Source organism: Lepidochelys kempii, chromosome 7 (genome assembly GCF_965140285.1).
Source record: "Lepidochelys kempii isolate rLepKem1 chromosome 7, rLepKem1.hap1, whole genome shotgun sequence".
NCBI classification, from domain to species: domain Eukaryota; kingdom Metazoa; phylum Chordata; order Testudines; family Cheloniidae; genus Lepidochelys; species Lepidochelys kempii.
The window spans coordinates 117101642-117118764 of NC_136386.1; the positions used below are offsets into that span (position 1 = coordinate 117101642).

Consider the following 17123-nt stretch of genomic DNA (forward strand, 5'->3'; position numbering starts at 1 on the left):
CTACATTTTCATATGTATTGTATTCTGTGTTGTAACTGAAATCAAAGTATATGTTATTTTTTAGTACAAATATTTAAAATGATAAAATGATAAACGTAAAGTAATGATAAAGTAAAAATGATAAACAAAAGAAATAGTAACAAGTTTCAGAGTGGTAGCCGTGTTAGTCTGTATCAGCAAAAAGAACGAGGAGTATTTGTGGCACCTTAGAGACTAACAAATTTATTTGGGCTTAAGCTTTCGTGGGCTAAAACCCACTTCATCAGATGCATGCAGTGGAAAATACAATAGGAAAATATATATATATTTTCCTATTGTATTTTCCACTGCATGCATCTGATGTATAGATACACACACACACAGAGAGAGAACATGAAAAAATAATTCACCTCATACAAGTACTGTAGTGCAATCTCTGTGGTGAAAGTTACTTACAAATGTAGATTTTTTTTTTGGTTACATAACTGCACTCAAAAACAAAACAATGGAAAACTTTAGCGCCTACAAGTCCACACAGTCCTACTTCTTGTTCAGCCAATCGCTAAGACTAACAAGTTTGTTCAGATTTACAGGAGATAATGCTGCCCTCTTCTTATTTATAATGTCACCTGAAAGTGAGAACAGGCATTTGCATGGCACTTTTGTAGCTGGCATTGCAAGGTATTTACGTACCAGATATACTAAACATTTCTATGCCCCTTCATGCTTCGGCCACCATTCCAGAGGACATACTTCCATGGTGATGACGCTTGTTAAAAAAATGTGTTAATTAAATTTTGAGTGAACTCTTTGGGGGAGAATTGTATGTCCCCTGCTCTGTTTTACCCGCATTCTGCCATATAACAGTCTCAGATGATGACCCAGCACATGTTGTTCATTTTAAGAACACTTTCACTGCAGATTTCACAAAAGGCAAAGAAGGTAACAATGTGAGATTTCTAAAGATAGCTACAGCACACGACCCAAGGTTGAAGAATCTGAAGTGCCTTCCAAAATCTGAGAGGGACGAGGTGTGGAGCATGCTTTCAGAAGTCTTAAAAGAGCAACACTCTGATGCAGAAGCTAAAGACCAAACCACCAAAAAAGAAAGATCAATCTTCTGCTGGTGGCACCTGACTCAGCTAATGAAAATGAACATGTGTCAGTCCACACTGCTTTGGATTGTTATCAAGCAGAACTCATCATCAGCATGGACGCATGTCCCTTGGAATGGTGGTTGAAGCATGAAAGGACATATGAATCTTTAGCGCATCTGGCATGTAAATATCTTGTGATGCTGGCTGTAACAGTGCCATGCAAATGCCTGTTCTCACTTTCAGGTGTCATTGTAAACAAGAAGTGGGCAGCATTATCTCCTGCAAATGTAAACAAACTTGTTTGTCTGAGCGATTGGCTGAACAATAAGTAGGACTTGCAGGTTCTAAAATTTTACATTGTTTTATTTTTGAATACAGTTTTTTGATACACAATTCTACATTTGGAAGTTCAACTCTCATGATAAAGAGATTGCACTACAGTACTTGTATTAGGTGAACTGAAAAATACTATTTCTTTAGTTTTTTACTGTGAAAATATTTGTAATCAAAAATAAATATAAAGTGAGCAGTGTACACTTTGTATTCTGTGTTGTAACTGAAATCAATATATTTGAAAATGTAGAAAACATCCAAAAATATTTAAATAAATGGTATTCTATTTTTTTAATCATGCAATTAATCGCAATTAATTTTTTTAATTGCTTGACAGTCCTAGTATAATTTAAACCCTAGTCCTGACCCAGATATCACCTGAGGTGTCCAAGATATTCCTATGCCCTAACTAGGCTTCCCTGGAAGAAGAGTTTCAGTAAAGTAGGGGAAAAAAATCCCGCTTTTTGTGTGTGTTTTTGTTCAAAGAACTCAGCTTCATCTAGCTGGGACCCCACAGGAATGGTACCTAACATAGATCTGAAGATACCATTGATTTAGTCTGGAACCGTGCCTCCTATGCCACGGAGACCTACTCTACACAGTACTAGGGGATAAGGAGAGAAGACTATTCTGGAGACAATCTCGCCTTAACGGCTTCAATAGATCCTACCTAAAGGGGGGGGGGGGGTTGACAGGATCGGCGCTGACGATTATTCTGTGTCCTCTCACATCCTCTAAAGAGGATTGACTCTTAGTGTTGTGGCCACACAGATATAATGTAAATGATCGATCCAACAGGCTCAGATCTGAGGATGCCCTCTCCTATTCAAGACCCCACTTGGCTGTTAAAAGGAAAGACCCATCCCATCCCCAAGATCGGTGTTTGTGTCAGCTAGATTTCGGGGGTGGGGTTGGCACTGGAGTACATCATATTTTTCATGCAGCAGTGTCTATTATTGGTCTTTTAGGTCATTTGAATTTGATTTTTCAGATTAATTTTTATGCATTATAGAAAGAGTGTCTAAGCACATGCAAAGATCTCGCCTTTGCAGGGAGACAGAATCTAGTTGGCCTTTCCATCTTTTATTTTGATGACTACAGTTAAAGTGGACAAAACCCCACAACTCTATATTTCAAAAGTCACTAGGAGTTAGTCAATCCCAATGTCATAGCAAGTAACAAATGAAATAAATAGGCATAGCCAAACTCCACACATAGAATGTTTTACTTATACCAGACCATATCATATTTGCTTTTAAATTGTGTTTTAGTTTAATTGTCCTTTTATTGTCAGATTCATACAAGAGAATTGTTCAGATAAAAATTAGCAATTAACTAACCTGCTATATTAAATTATTATAAGTTATTCCTTTCTAAACCTAACTTCAAATTTCAAGTCTCAATATTACAGTTTTAGGGGCTGCTCCTGCTCCCACTGAAGCTGAGAGTTTTGACACTGACTTCAGTGGAAGGAGAACTGGGTCCGTGTTTACAAGAATTAATACACCTGCTTTGTCCCCCAACACTCCTACCATCAGCTGTCAGTTTGAGTCTAGCACAGATGCTTTGAGGGGGTCATGGTAAAGCTGCTTTGCTAATGGCAGGGACTGGCCTTTTGGAAACATACAATAATCCAAATGAACTTGATTGCTGAGCCTTTTAAATAAAAGTACTATTTTAAATTTTCTATTGTTGAGACATATCAATTAACAACAATAATAAATTAGTTTCCAGAGTGAAATGAATCTTTCAGGTATATTGTAAATTTTTTTTTTCTTATTATTTTGAGTGTCTAACATACTACTGAAAAGCCTTAGCTAACCCCCTTGGAAATTCATTCAGACACGCCTTATGATGCACAAAGCTTTCAATGCAGATTGTAAGATCTGAGATTTTTCATATTTTTTCCTGATATAAGATGTGTATGTGTTTGTTCCTCTCCTCTAATTCCACCCTAGACCTTCTCCAATCTGTCCACCATCCCTTGCACTCCACTGAAATTGCTCTCACCAAGTCTCTTATGACCACTCCCTAGCCAAATCTTCACAACCAGTACTCCATCCTCATTGACCTCTCAAGCTGCCACTGACATTGTCAACCAGCCTAATCTTGTCCTCCCCAGGGCTTCTGTGACTCTCTCCTCTCTTGGTTCTCCTCCTACCTTCCTAATTTCTCATTCCCACTCCCACTTTCCAGGGGGATTTCACAGGGCTCTGTCCTTGGTCCCTGTAAAGGATTGAGGCCTATTTTATAGTGCCCTCCTCCTACCAGATAAAGGTTTGATCTTGCTGAGCCAGCTCACTCCCTAGGGGAATTCTGTCCGAGCTCTCACAGAATCCAGGGAAGCAGTTTCCAGCAGGGTTATTTGTTTTATTTTAAACCTTCTTAACAAAAACACCACCACTCATATCCATTCAGACTGGTGCTGCAGAGATTATTTTCCTAGCTTGTGGCTTTAAACGTATCATCGCCTCTCTTTCAATTCCTCCTCTGGGTCCCCCTTCTCTACTCAAACATAAGCTACTTGTACTCACCTTCAAGGCTCTTTAGACACTATTCCACCCAACTGATCACCTCTCATTCACTAATTGAGGGGTCAGCTCCTGCCTCCAGTCAGTCTCCATTGCCCATGGGTTAAAATTTCAAACAAGCACCTCTGTGCTTTCTCCCATGCTTCACCTTAAAACTGGGAGCAGCTCTCCATAAATACCCACTAAACTACCTCAAATCCTCAAATCCCTCCTCTGCTGTGATGTCTTAAAAAAAAAAACCCAAAAAACCAAAACCCCCAAACTTGATAATTATTAGGCTGGCGGTGTAGTGAAACAACGGCCTAGCATGCTGATCAATACTGACTCATCGTTTCCTTGTACTCCCATCAGTTTGTCTGTATCCATCGGTTGTCTTTTGTCTTAGACTGTAAGCTCTTTGCAACAGGACTGTATTTTGTTGTGTGTTTGTACAGCGCCTAGCACAATGGGGTTCTGGTCCATGATTAGAGCTCCTTGGTGAGACCACAATACAAATAATAAACCAATAGTAATAATAATACTTAGAATATTTAAGTATGAGTGTTGTTTAGATTAATTCCTGTCAATGTAGTGCCCTTTCATTATCGTTAGTAATAGCACTTCAGTTAATGACAGACATATTCTGGTTTAACTTGTGATTTGTTTGACTGGGGAATCTTTAAACATATTCTGACTGTTAGCTGCCCTAATTAAATAGGACAGAATGACTATTACAAATAAATCTGTCAAAGAAATATGACACCAATAGAGTGTAATATTTCAGCTGCTTTGGAATTATTCTCTGAAATGTTTCTTCTCTTTTGGATATGTTTATTACTACACTGTAATTCCCTAGCAACTCTCTTCTTTAGGATAGTAAAGAATATCACATTTTAGTATCACCAGCTTCCTCAGTTCAATAAAGAAAATGCCTCCAATACAACACATCCAAGAGACCCAACATTAGAAAGAGAGTAATGGGATTCAGTACATATGCAGTAAGATGAATATCCTTCTCATTTCTGATTTTGTATATGATATGTTTAATCTACTAATTATAGGAGATTTTTTTAAAACAACCAACCAAGATTTAATTTTGCCAGAAGCTGGGAATGGGCGACAGGGCATGGATCACTCGATGATTACCTGTTCTGTTCATTCCCTCTGGGGCACCTGGCACTGGCCACTGTCGGAAGACAGGATACTGGGTAAGATGGACCTTTGGTTTGACCCAGTATGGCTGTTCTTATGTTCTCATGTTCTAATTACAATTAAAAATCTCAACCACTTCATATATAGTTAATTATTTCAGAATAGCTTCCAAGAAGCATCCATCACAAACTTAACCCCCAACGTTTGGCAGTTTAGACCACTGACCTTCCACTCCTTGCTGCTTGCGCTCAATTGTCTTCTTGTACTCATCCAGTTCCTTTTCTGTAAGATCGCTGAACGGATTGGGAGGGGCTGGTGGTGCATGCTCATCTTCCTCAAACTGCATGGGCTGGAAAAAGAGAAAATCAGACATAGTAAGTAACAGAAAATATTCACAATATCAGTTCCTTCCTTTCCCCAAGGTTTGGGGACAACAGACCTACAAGTAAGAGAGCTTTATGGATGGAAGGAATACAAAAAAAATAATACTCAAATGGGAATTGCCTCAATTAATAAGCATTTGCTTCCAAGCATATTATAAACATTTGCTTATTTAAATAGTGTGGGTTGGGTATTAAATTCAAATAATCAGAACATTTACGTGTGGTGACTTACTTCAAGAAACTACTCAGTGAGACTTCCAGTGACTGACCTATTGCTGTTGATTGGCAACAGGCATTTATTGCTTGTTTATTTTATAAGATCTCAGATTAGCCACCAAGGTGCCAATTTATTAAAGCACTTAAAGCATATACATAAGTGCTTTGGTGAATTGTGGTCCAGATATCTAAGTTCTTTTGAAAATGCCATTTTGTCCATTTCAATCAATGGATTGATCTAAAGTCTCATGATAATTCATTTTTATAAAAGTGAATTTTAATGCTTGAGAAAAATGCCTGATTGATAGTGACTGGATGCGAAGGGTGGGATTTTCAAAAATGCCAAGTGACTCAAGACTATAAATGGCACTGACTTTCAGGAACTTGTACTCCTCGATCATGTATGCACGTTTGAAAATCTAACGCAAAATTCTAATTTACAGAATACCTATAGACAATGAACCATTGTGAGCTTCCTTCTTTCTTTCTCACCACGGTGCCCAAGCTCTCTTCTGTAGGGTCCAGCCCTAAGAGTGATAACTCTTTATCTAGTTAATATTTGCTCATTCTGCTGAGAATTCTAACAAAAGCACCACTGAAATGGGGACCTCTCTCTACACAGAGAGCTTAATCAAGACTAAGCCCTGGTCTACACTAGGACTTTAGGTCAAATTTAGCAGCGTTAAATTGATGTAAACCTGCACCCGTCCACACGATGAAGCCCTTTATTTCGACTTAAAGGGCTCTTAAAATCGATTTCCTTACTCTACCGCGACAAGTGGATTAGCGCTTAAATTGACCTTGCCGGGTCGAATTTGGGGTACTGTGGACACAATTCGACGGTATTGGCCTCCGGGAGCTATCCCAGAGTGCTCCATTGTGACCGCTCTGGACAGCACTCTCAACTCAGATGCACTGGCAAGGTAGACAGGAAAAGAACCGCGAACTGAATCTCATTTCCTGTTTGGCCAGCATGGCAAGCTGCAGGTGATCATGCAGAGCTCATCAGCAGAGGTGACCATGCTGGAGTCCTAGAATCGCAAAAGAGCTCCAGCATGGACTGAACGGGAGGTACGGTATCTGATCGCTGTATGGGGAGAGGAATCCGTGCTATCAGAACTACGTTCCAGTTTTCGAAATGCCAAAACCTTTGTCAAAATCTCCCAGGGCATGAAGGACAGAGGCCATAACAGGGACCCGAAGCAGTGCCGCGTGAAACTGAAGGAGCTGAGGCAAGCCTACCAGAAAACCAGAGAGGCGAATGGCCGCTCCGGGTCAGAGCCCCAAACATGCCGCTTCTATGATGAGCTGCATGCCATTTTAGGGGGTTCAGCCATCACTACCCCAGCCGTGTTGTTTGACTCCTTCAATGGAGATGAAGGCAACACGGAAGCAGGTTTTGGGGACGAAGATGATGAGGATGACTATGAGATTGTAGATAGCTCACAGCAAGCAAGCAGAGAAACCGGTTTTCCCGACAGCCAGGAACTGTTTCTCACCCTGGACCTGGAGCCAGTACCCCCCGAAGCCACCCAAGGCTGCCTCCTGGACCCGGCAGGCGGAGAAGGGACCTCCGGTGAGTGTACCTTTTAAAATACTATACATGGTTTAAAAGCAAGCATGTGAAAGGATTAATTTGCCCTGGCATTTGCAGCTCTCCTGGATGTACTCCCAAAGCCTTTGTAAAAGGTTTCTGGGGAGGGCAGCCTTATTGCGTCCTTCATGGTAGGACACTTTACCACTCCAGGCCAGTAACACATACTCGGGGAATCATTGTACAACAAAGCATTGCAGTGTATGTTTGCTGGCGTTCAAACAACATCCGTTCTTTATCTCTCTGTGTTATCCTCAGGACAGTGAGATATCATTCATGGTCACCTGGTTGAAATAGGGTGCTTTTCTTCAGGGGACACTCAGAGGAGTCCGTTCCTGCTGGGCTGTTTGCCTGTGGCTGAACAGAAATGTTCCCCATTGTTAGCCACGGGGAGGGGGGAGGATTGAGGGGGTAGCCACGCGGTGGGGGGAGGCAAAATGCGACCTTGTAACGAAGGCACATGTGCTATATATGTAATGTTAACAGCAAGGTTTACCCTGAAAGACTGTAGCCACTGTTTTATAAAATGTGTCTTTTTAAATACCGCTGTCCCTTTTTTTTTCTCCACCAGCTGCATGTGTTTCAATGATCACAGGATCTTCTCCTTCCCAGAGGCTAGTGAAGATTAGAAAGAAAAAAAACGCACTTGTGATGAAATGTTCTCTGAGCTCATGCTGTCCTCCCACACTGACAGAGCACAGACGAATGCATGGAGGCAAATAATGTTAGAGTGCAGAAAAGCACAAAATGACCGGGAGGAGAGGTGGCGGGCTGAAGAGAGGGCTGAAGCTCAAATAGGGCGGCAGCGTGATGAGAGGAGGCAGGATTCAATGCAGAGGCTGCTGGAGGATCAAACCAGTATGCTCCAGTGTATGGTTGAGCTGCAGCAAAGGCAGCTGGAGCACAGACTGTCATTACAGCCCCTGTGTAACCAACTGCCCACCTCCCTGCGCCCATGTCTGCCCAGGCGCTCCTGGCCGACGTGGCCAGGAGCACCTCGGACATGACGATGACGGCTACCAGTTGCATTGTACCATCTGCTGCCACAGGGCAATGGGTTGCTGCTACTGTGTAGCAATGCAGTACCACGTCTGCCAACACCCAGGAGACATACGGTGACGGTTACCTGAGTGGGCTCCATGCTTGCTGTGGTATGGCGTCTGCACAGGTAATTCAGGAAAAAAGGCGTGAAACGATTGTCTGCCTTTGCTTTCACGGGGGGAGGGAGGGAACGGGGGCTTGACGATATGTACCCAGAACCACCCGCGACAATGTTTTAGCCCCATCAGAGTGCTCCATTGTGACTGCTCTGGACAGCACTCTCAACTCAGATGCACAATTGTTTGCCGTTGCTCTGATGCAGGCAGGGGCAACTGACGACACGGCTTACAGGGTTGGCTTCAGGGAGCTAAAATCAACAAAGGGGGTGGCTTTACATCAAGGAGTATTTCAGGCAGGACTTCACCGAGGGTTCCAATAAGAAATGGGGCACCTAAGTTATTGTTCTTATTGGAACAAGAAGGTTAGTCTGGCCTCTGATTGATACATGGCTAGATTTACCTTGCTGCACCTTCTCTGTGAGTGACTGCAGTGTGACCTAGAGGAATGAGTCCCCTAGATGGGGGAGGAGGGGGAAGCAAATGAGTACAAAACAAATCTGGTCTATTTCTTGTTTGATACACTCCATCTATCTTTTACATCTTTGGCTGGCAGAAGGACTGCATGCCATCCACATCTCAGGGCTGCTCGGCAGAAGATGGTACAATACGACTGCTAGCCATCCTCATCTCTTGCCTGCCCGGCAGAAGATGATGCAATAGGACTGCTAGCAATCCATATCGCCTGCCTGCTCCCCATAAGATGGTTCAATAGGACTGACTGCAGGACTAAAGAGAATGACCTGGTCAAGTCACTCCAAATTTAGTCCCTGCACCCATGTCTGCCCAGGAGCACCTCGGACATGACGATGATGGCTACCAGTCCTATTGCACCGTCTGCTGCCACAAGGCAATGGGTTGCTGCTACTGTGTAGCAATGCAGTTCCGCATCTGCCAGCACCCAGGAGACATATGGTGACAGTGAGCTGAGCGGGCTCCATGCTTGCCGTGGTATGGCATCTGCACAGGTAACTCAGGAAAAAAGGCGCAAAACGATTGTCTGCCCTTGCTTTCACGGATGGAGGGAGGGAATGGGGGCCTGACGATATGTACCCAGAACCACCCGCGACAATGTTTTAGCCCCATCAGGCATTGGGATCTCAACCCAGAATTCCAATGGGCAGCGGAGACTGTGGGACCTGTCGGATAGCTACCCACAGTGCAACGCTCCGGAAGTTGACTCTAGCCTCAGTACTGTGGAAGCACTCCGCCAAGTTAATGCACTTAGAGCTTTTTCTGTGGGGGGACACACACTCGAATATATAAAAACGATTTCTAAAAAAACGACTTCTATAAATTCGACCTAATTTCGTAGTTTAGACATACTCTAACTTATTTTACACTGGCCACTTGACAGCGATCAAAATAGCAGGACTTCACTATCAACCCAAGCTAGATTTACATCAGTAATTTACAGGAATATGGAGTCTGAGTTATTCAGTCCTCGCTTATTACAATTCCTACAATAAGAAGTGTATAACTCCTCCATCTACACTTCAATATAATATATTCTTTCAGTTTTTGATTGTTCTACAGCAAGCAAACTACTCTCAAGTTCAATTTTATGAAATAAGAGATGGAGAAATTGAATGGTTGTTTTGTTCTGAAAACAGTGTCCAAGTCAATAAGATGACATTCACTTACACTACATAACAAAAGAAAAAAATGGAGTACCATTTCAAGAGTATAGGGAACAAAAGTGAGGAAATGAGCATAACCCCAACCATTGTGGGACAGCTGCACTCTCAAAAAATAATGACAGGAGATCACTGTCAGAATAAGAGGATTTTCCATGTTTATCTTCCAAGGCATGCAGAATTATGCATAATTAGGGCCATCTGTATAATTCAGAAATAAATACAATTATGCTAAAGAAAAATCAGAGGTATGTGTGCAAGGAGGTAAGAAATTATCACCACAGAATTGGAAGTCCTTCTTGCTCCTAAACATGGTCAATTGATACATGGTTCTAAGTTAATTATCCAATTTACAAATGAATTACTATAGATAGTGGACAGAAGTAAATCTGATTTTATTGACAAAGTTCATCTCATTGGTGAAAGAATTGGTTAAGGACTATTTAGAAAAGCTGGAAATGCCCAAGTTCATGGGTCCGGATCTAATGCATCTGAGGATGTTGGCTGATGTGATTGCAGAGCCATTGGCCATTACCTCTGAAAACTCATGATGATCGGGGGAGGTCCCAGACAGTTGAAAAAAGGCTAATGTAGTGCCCATCTTTAAAAAAGGGAAGAAGGAGAATCCGGGGAACTACAGACCGGTCAGCCTCACCTCAGTCCCTTGAAAAATCATGGAGCAGGTCCTCAAGGAATCCATTTTGAAGCACCTGGAGGAGAGGAAGGTGATCAGGAACAGTCAACATGGATTCACCAAGGGAAAATCATGCCTGACCAACCTCTCTGGCCTGTTGGTTAACAGCATAGTGGGCTGTAAATGTGTGCACTGAAGACCAGGTGGCTGCTTTGCAGATCTCCTGGATGGGGACCTGAGCCAGAAAGGCAGCTGAAGATGCCTGCACTCCAGTTGAATGGGCCGCAATCGCTGGCGCTGGGACCTTGGCCAGCTCGTAGCACGTATGAATGCAGTCTGTGATCCAGGACAATATGCGTTGCGCCGAGACAGGAAGGCCCTTTGTTCTGTCAGCTATGGCAACGAACAACTGGGTTGATTTGTGGAAAGGTTTTGTGCGCTCTATGTAGAACTCTGAGAAAAGGCCCGAGCCCTCGAAGGGGAGGTCTTAGAGGGTGTTCTGGACCTCTGGAGGGAGGCCAGATGCCTGGAGCCACGCTGAGCATCGTATGACCACCCCCGAAGCAATGGTTCTGGCCGCCGAGTCAGCTGAATCGAGGGAGGCTTGTAGCAAAGTCTTAGCTACCGCCTTTCCTTCCTCGAGCAACGCAGCAAACTCAGAGTGCGAGTCCTAGGGCAGGCGATCCTTAAACTTGGATGCAGTCATCCAAGAGTTGAAGTTATGTCTATTAAGGATCGCCTGCTGCTTGGCTATGTGTAGCTGAAGGCCCCCGGAGGAGTAGACTTTTCTACTGAATAGGTCCAAACATTTGGCCTCCTTGGCCTTTGGGGCTGAGGCTCGTTGGCCATGTCATTCCTTCTTGTTGACTGCCGAAACGACTAGGGAGTAGGGAGTAAGATGGCAGAATAGGAACTCGTAGCCCCTGGAAGGGGCCAAGTATTTCCTTTCTACCTCCTTGACTGTCGGCGTGATTGAGGCCGGGGTCTGCCATATAGTGATGTAGTTCGACTGTAGGTCTTTATGCGAGGGAGGGCGACTCTTGAGGGACCCTCGGGAGCCAGGATGACCACTGTCAGATCCTCCTGCTCAACTGTTTCTTCCACCTGAAGGTCCATATTGAGGGCGATTCTGCGGAGCAGCTCCTGGTGAGCCCTGTGGTCGATTGGTGGCAGTCCTGAGGCTGACATACCCACCACAGCCTCATCTGGGGAAGAGGAGGAAGTGAAGTGCTGTTGGTTGTCCTCATGTAGACCCTCCTGTGTGTCCCCATAGGCCTGGGTCACCACAGGGCCTGACGGGGCTGACACCACTTTAGGTGTTGCACTGCTTGGCACAGGCTCGGGCCTGGCATTGCTGGTTGCTCTTGGGCGTCCGGGGCGGCCTGGGGAGAGTGTTCTCCATTGACCTTGATGCATGTCTGTGTGGCGACCTGGAATGGCGATGCATGGAGTGCCTGGACCTGGAGGCTCTGGATATGGTGCCCTACTGCTGATAGTTAGGCCCATAGGGTCCAGAAGGGCCACTGACTCGGAGGAGGCCACTGTGGCTGCCGTGCCAAGTGGGATTCTCTGCTGGCCACAGTCTGACATCTGCTACAGCTGGAGCAACCGGAGTCGGCCTCGGAGCCGTAGGATGCTGATGGAGAGGACCAGGGCAGTGCCAAACATTGAGTGGCCGTAGGGTGCCGTGGAGCGGTGCCTGCCTGCCTGGGACCGCAAACGGTACCTGGAGTCTTGGGTCCAGGACCGGTGCTTCTCACTCCGAGCTGGTGAGGTTGTCGGTGCCGTGCTCCGGTGCCAGGCGACCGATAGCATTGTGGATCGGCGTATAGTCGCCGCAGGTAAGGCTGGCAGGTTCACCTCCGGTGCCATAACTTCGCTCTGGGTCATGGGTGCCGGGGAGTAGCGGGATGCCGAGCTTGAACGGGAACAGTGCCGTGAGTGGTGCCAAGATGGTGACCTCGAGCAGCACACCATTCCCGGCTTCCCTCTGGATAGCACCCTCTTTGGTGGTGCCAGAGGCTTCTCCCTGTATGGGAGGGGGTTTGGCACCAACAGCTCAATGAGGTCTTTCGCTGCCTCGAAAGTGTCAGGGGTGGACGGGTGTTCCAGGACCTCCTCCAGACGTTCGTCGGCACTAAATTTGCTGGGTACCGGACTCAATGGGGCCTGCGGTGCCGGAGTCAACGGTGCCAGTTCCTGGCTCGGGCCCGCAATCTGTCTTTGCGTGCTGGGAGCTTCTTTGAGTTGCTTAGCGGCTCTTTGGGGAGAGCACCCTCCTTCCCCTTTCTTGTGATGCTTAGTTGGTGCCGGAAAGGTCGACCAGTGCCAAGGTTGGCCGTGCCATGTCGGTGCCGATGATTTATGGTGCCTGGGCGGTGCCAGATCACGCACAGATGCCAGGGCACTTCGCACCGAGGAAGCTGGGGGAGGTGCTAGACGGTCTGGGGCTGGTGGTTGTAATGCGGCCTTCATAAGCAACTGCTTAAGGAGGAAGTCTATTTCTTCCTTGGTGCACGGCTTGAAGGCCTTGGAGATTTTGCAGTGGTCTGCCTGATGAGCCTCTCCCAGATACTGGAGACACGAGTCGTGAGGGTCGTGGTTAGGCATAGACTTGTGGCACGTGGTGCAAGCTTTGAAACCCGGGGCTTGTTGCATGCACCGCAGCCCAAGGCTGGTGCTGGAACTAGCTTCCAGACACCTGAATACAATGGTATTTAACTAACTGATAACTATCTAAGAACAACTCTACCTAGAAGACTGAAAGGCTAAGGGATCACTTGCAAGCGAGAGAGAGAGAGAACGTTCCAGTGCCGCCACGGACGGTAAGAAGGAACTGAAGGGGGGTCGGACCAGCAGGGTACTATAGACACCGCCATGAGGGCACCACTCCAGGGGGCTCCTCTGCCGCCCTGACGGGAGCTCCTAAGGGAAAAAAGTTCCGACATCCGTGCACGCGGCACGCGCACACCTAATTGGAATGGACGTGAACAATCACTCGAAGAATAACTTGACTTTAGCAAAGCTTTTGATATGGTCTCCTACAGTATTCTTGCCAGCAAGTTAAAAAAGTATGGATTGGATGAATGGTGGATAGAAAGCTGACTAGATTGTTGGGCTCAACGGGTAGTGATCAACGGCTTGATGTCTAGTTGGCAGCCGGCATCAAGAGCAGTGTCCCAGGGGTTAGTCTTGTTCAACATCTTCATTAATGATCTGGATGATGGGATGGATTGCACCCTCATAAATTTTGCGGACGACACTAAGCTGGGGGGAGAGGTAGACACGCTGCTGTAGGGTAGGGACAGGGTCCAGAGTGACCTACACAAATTGGAGGATTGGGCCAAAAGAAATCTGAGGAGGTTCAACAAGGACAAGTGCAGAGTTCTGCACTTAGGACGGAAGAATCCCATGCACTGCTACAGGCTGGGGACTGACTGGCTAAGCAGCAGTTCTGCAGAAAAGGACCTGAGGATTACAGTGGATGAGAAGCTGGATATATGAGTCAACAGTGTGCCCTTGTTGTCAAGAAGGCTAACGGCATACTGGGCTGCATTAGTAGGAGCATTGCCAGCAGACCAATGGACGTGATTATTCCCCTTTATTCGGCACTGGTGAGGCCACATCTGGAGTACTGCCTCCAGTTTTGGGCCCCCAATTACTGAAAGGATGTGGACAAATTGGAGAGAGTCCAGCAGAGGGCAACGGAAATGATTAGGGGGCTGGGGCACATGACTTACGAGGAGAGGCTGAGGGAACTGGGCTTATTTAGTCTGCAGAAGAGAAGAGTGAGGGGGGATTTGATAGCAGCCTTCAACTATCTGAAAGGGGGTTCCAAAGAGGATGGATCTAGACTGTTCTCAGTGGTAGCAGATGACAGAACAAGCAGTAATGGTCTCAAGTTGCAGTGGGGGAGGTTTAGGTTGGATATTAGGAAAAACTTTTTCACTAGGAGGGTGGTGAAGCACTGGAATGCGGTGTGGTGGAATCTCCTTCCTTAGAGGTTTTTAAGGCCCGACTTGACAAAGCCCTGGCTGGTATGATTTAGTTGGGGTTGGTCCTGCTTTGAGCAGGGGGTTGGACTAGACAGCCTCCTGAGGTCTCTTCCAACCCTAATCTTCTATGATTCATGAAATTTCTTTACTACAGTTGAATATGATTATGTGAGTCTTACTCATTTTAATCTCACACTCTTTTTGCTATCACAGAAGTTACAGGTGGAAAAGAATTATTAAAAGATAAATATACAACACACATACATATACGAAAATAAGAACTAGCAAGAACAAACTAGACATCACACATTTACAAATACTTAATCATATACATTGTTGCAAACAGAATCATAGAATAGAATTACAGAACTGGAAGGGACCTCGAGAGGTCATGTAGTCCAGTCCACTGCACTCACGGCAGGACTAAGTATTATCTAGACCATCCCTGACAGGTGTTTGTCCAGCCTGCTCTTAAAAATCCCTAATGATGGAGATTCCATAAATAGTTTTTATTGTAACTGTATTAAAAATATATATATTGGGAACAACTAATACAAAATTGAGAGATGATTTCTAGTGTGGCTAATTTTACATGAATTAGGCCAATGTTGTAATTTATCACATTGCTAATAGCTACAAATATGGTTAGCAGGATAATAAATTACTAATATGTACTACAGCTTTCTATTTCTGGGTCTGACTGGTTTATAAATTTAGTTATAAAAAAGTGAAAAGAAAACTACCACCCTAAAACAAAGTCATTGTACCCAGGCTAATGGAGAGCTACGCATCTATGCTGTTTTGATCAAGTGAAAAGTGACCATGCAAAAAAAAAAAATAGCTGCTCGCACTATCTATGCACTTGGTTAGAATACAAGTGTATCTAATGTTAGTTTTCCATCTCATTTTAAGAGCTCACATTTTCCATCTGTTTATGTAGATCATGTGAGCTCTTAAAAGCCGCATCAGTAAAAATTATTCACTCCCCGAGGAGGAGATTTGGACCTATTTCTGCAAAAGAGTCCTCCAGTCTGGATCCTGGCCTGCTGCACTTCGCTGCCACATTGCTGACAGGTAGCCCCTCCAGCTAGACTGGTTACTAGTGTTGAGCTTCTGACAGGTACGTATGAGTAGCAAGGATATGAGGGGGTCCCATATCCAAATAGAAGGCAGTAAGAAGTTGAACACCAAATGGATACTGCTGCGGAAGGGGCATATGTTCCCCACAGATATCTTTGCTTCCCCATTTTTCTACAGGGCAGCCAAGAAATCTGCGCAAGGTATGAATTCTACACTTCCCACAGGGCGCAGAATTCCCCTAGGAGTAAAGGGGGTTATTCTTTGTCATCAAGAGTAAACTGATTAGCCCTGTAAAGTAAATCAATTGAGAGAGGAAAAAGAACAAGATGTTGAAGCTTTCTACCATTCAGAACCTCCCCGTGAAATTAGTTTGAGTTCATAAGGACATAGGAATTGCCAAACATTCCATGTAGTCCAATATTCTCTCTCTGACAGGGTCCAACACCAGATGCTTCAGAGGAAGGTTGAAGAAACCCTAAAGTAGGCCAAAGACGGGCAATATATCTGTGATGGGGTGCCCAGGGTGCAACTTGAACTGTGGGACCACTGAGCTCTGTGTCCCCCAAACCTGGGGTATCCCTCTCATTCTGTGATGCTGTTGCCAAGCTACAAATCTCCGACAGGTTCTGCATTTACAGACATCCACAGGCAGTGACACACCTGATTGAGTTACATGAACACTTTGCCAACCACTCATGAACCAACAATAGAGGCTCCAGCCAATTCCTGCCCCCCTGCCCCCCAGCCCTGCACTGGTCAGAAGCCTGGCCAATGTAAGTTCATTACGCAGTCTGCCCCTCCCTCCGTGTGGAGAGGGCACACCCTAGCTTTTGTAAACTGAGCTGAGATTTCCCAAGCACTTCAACCAAAACACACTGCTTTAGGTAAAATATAGAACAGATTTATTAACTACAGAAAGACAGATTTTAAGAGATTATAAGTACCAAGCACAGAGATCAAAGTTAGTTATCTAAGAAATAAAATAAATTCACAGCCTGAGTTCTACAAACTGAGTAGGATTTGAATCAAGCAGTGCCGCTCCTTGACAAATGGTACAAATGGGTCACAGATCTTCAATACACAGGCTGGAACTGCCACCACCCTCCCCAGTTTAAAGTCTTTATCCTCCAGACGTGTTTCCAGGTGGTAAGTTGTGGCGGGGAGTGAGGCTGGGAAGAATTGGCTGGAGCCTCTCTATTGGTTGGGTCATGAGTGGCTGGGAGAAGCATTCATGTAACTCAGTTGGGTGAGTCCCTGCCTGTGGATGTCTGTGAGAGAGCAGTGCCGGCCAGAGGTTTGTATCTTACCAACATCACAGGGTGAGAGGGATACCCCAGATTGGTGGGACAGAGGGCT

The 17123-nt window shown here is 45.1% G+C and overlaps 1 protein-coding gene across 15 annotated transcripts in view; it reads right to left on the reverse strand.

Moving 5' to 3' along the window:
- ADD3 (adducin 3) overlaps window positions 1-17123 on the reverse strand; it is a 189636-nt gene that overhangs the window by 10206 nt on the left and 162307 nt on the right. For all 15 annotated transcript variants that reach the window (XM_073354406.2, XM_073354410.2, XM_073354415.2 and 12 more), the window contains one exon: window positions 5297-5420. In XM_073354406.2, coding sequence (XP_073210507.1) covers window positions 5297-5420 — 124 coding nt within the window. The remainder of the gene's footprint in view (window positions 1-5296; window positions 5421-17123) is intronic.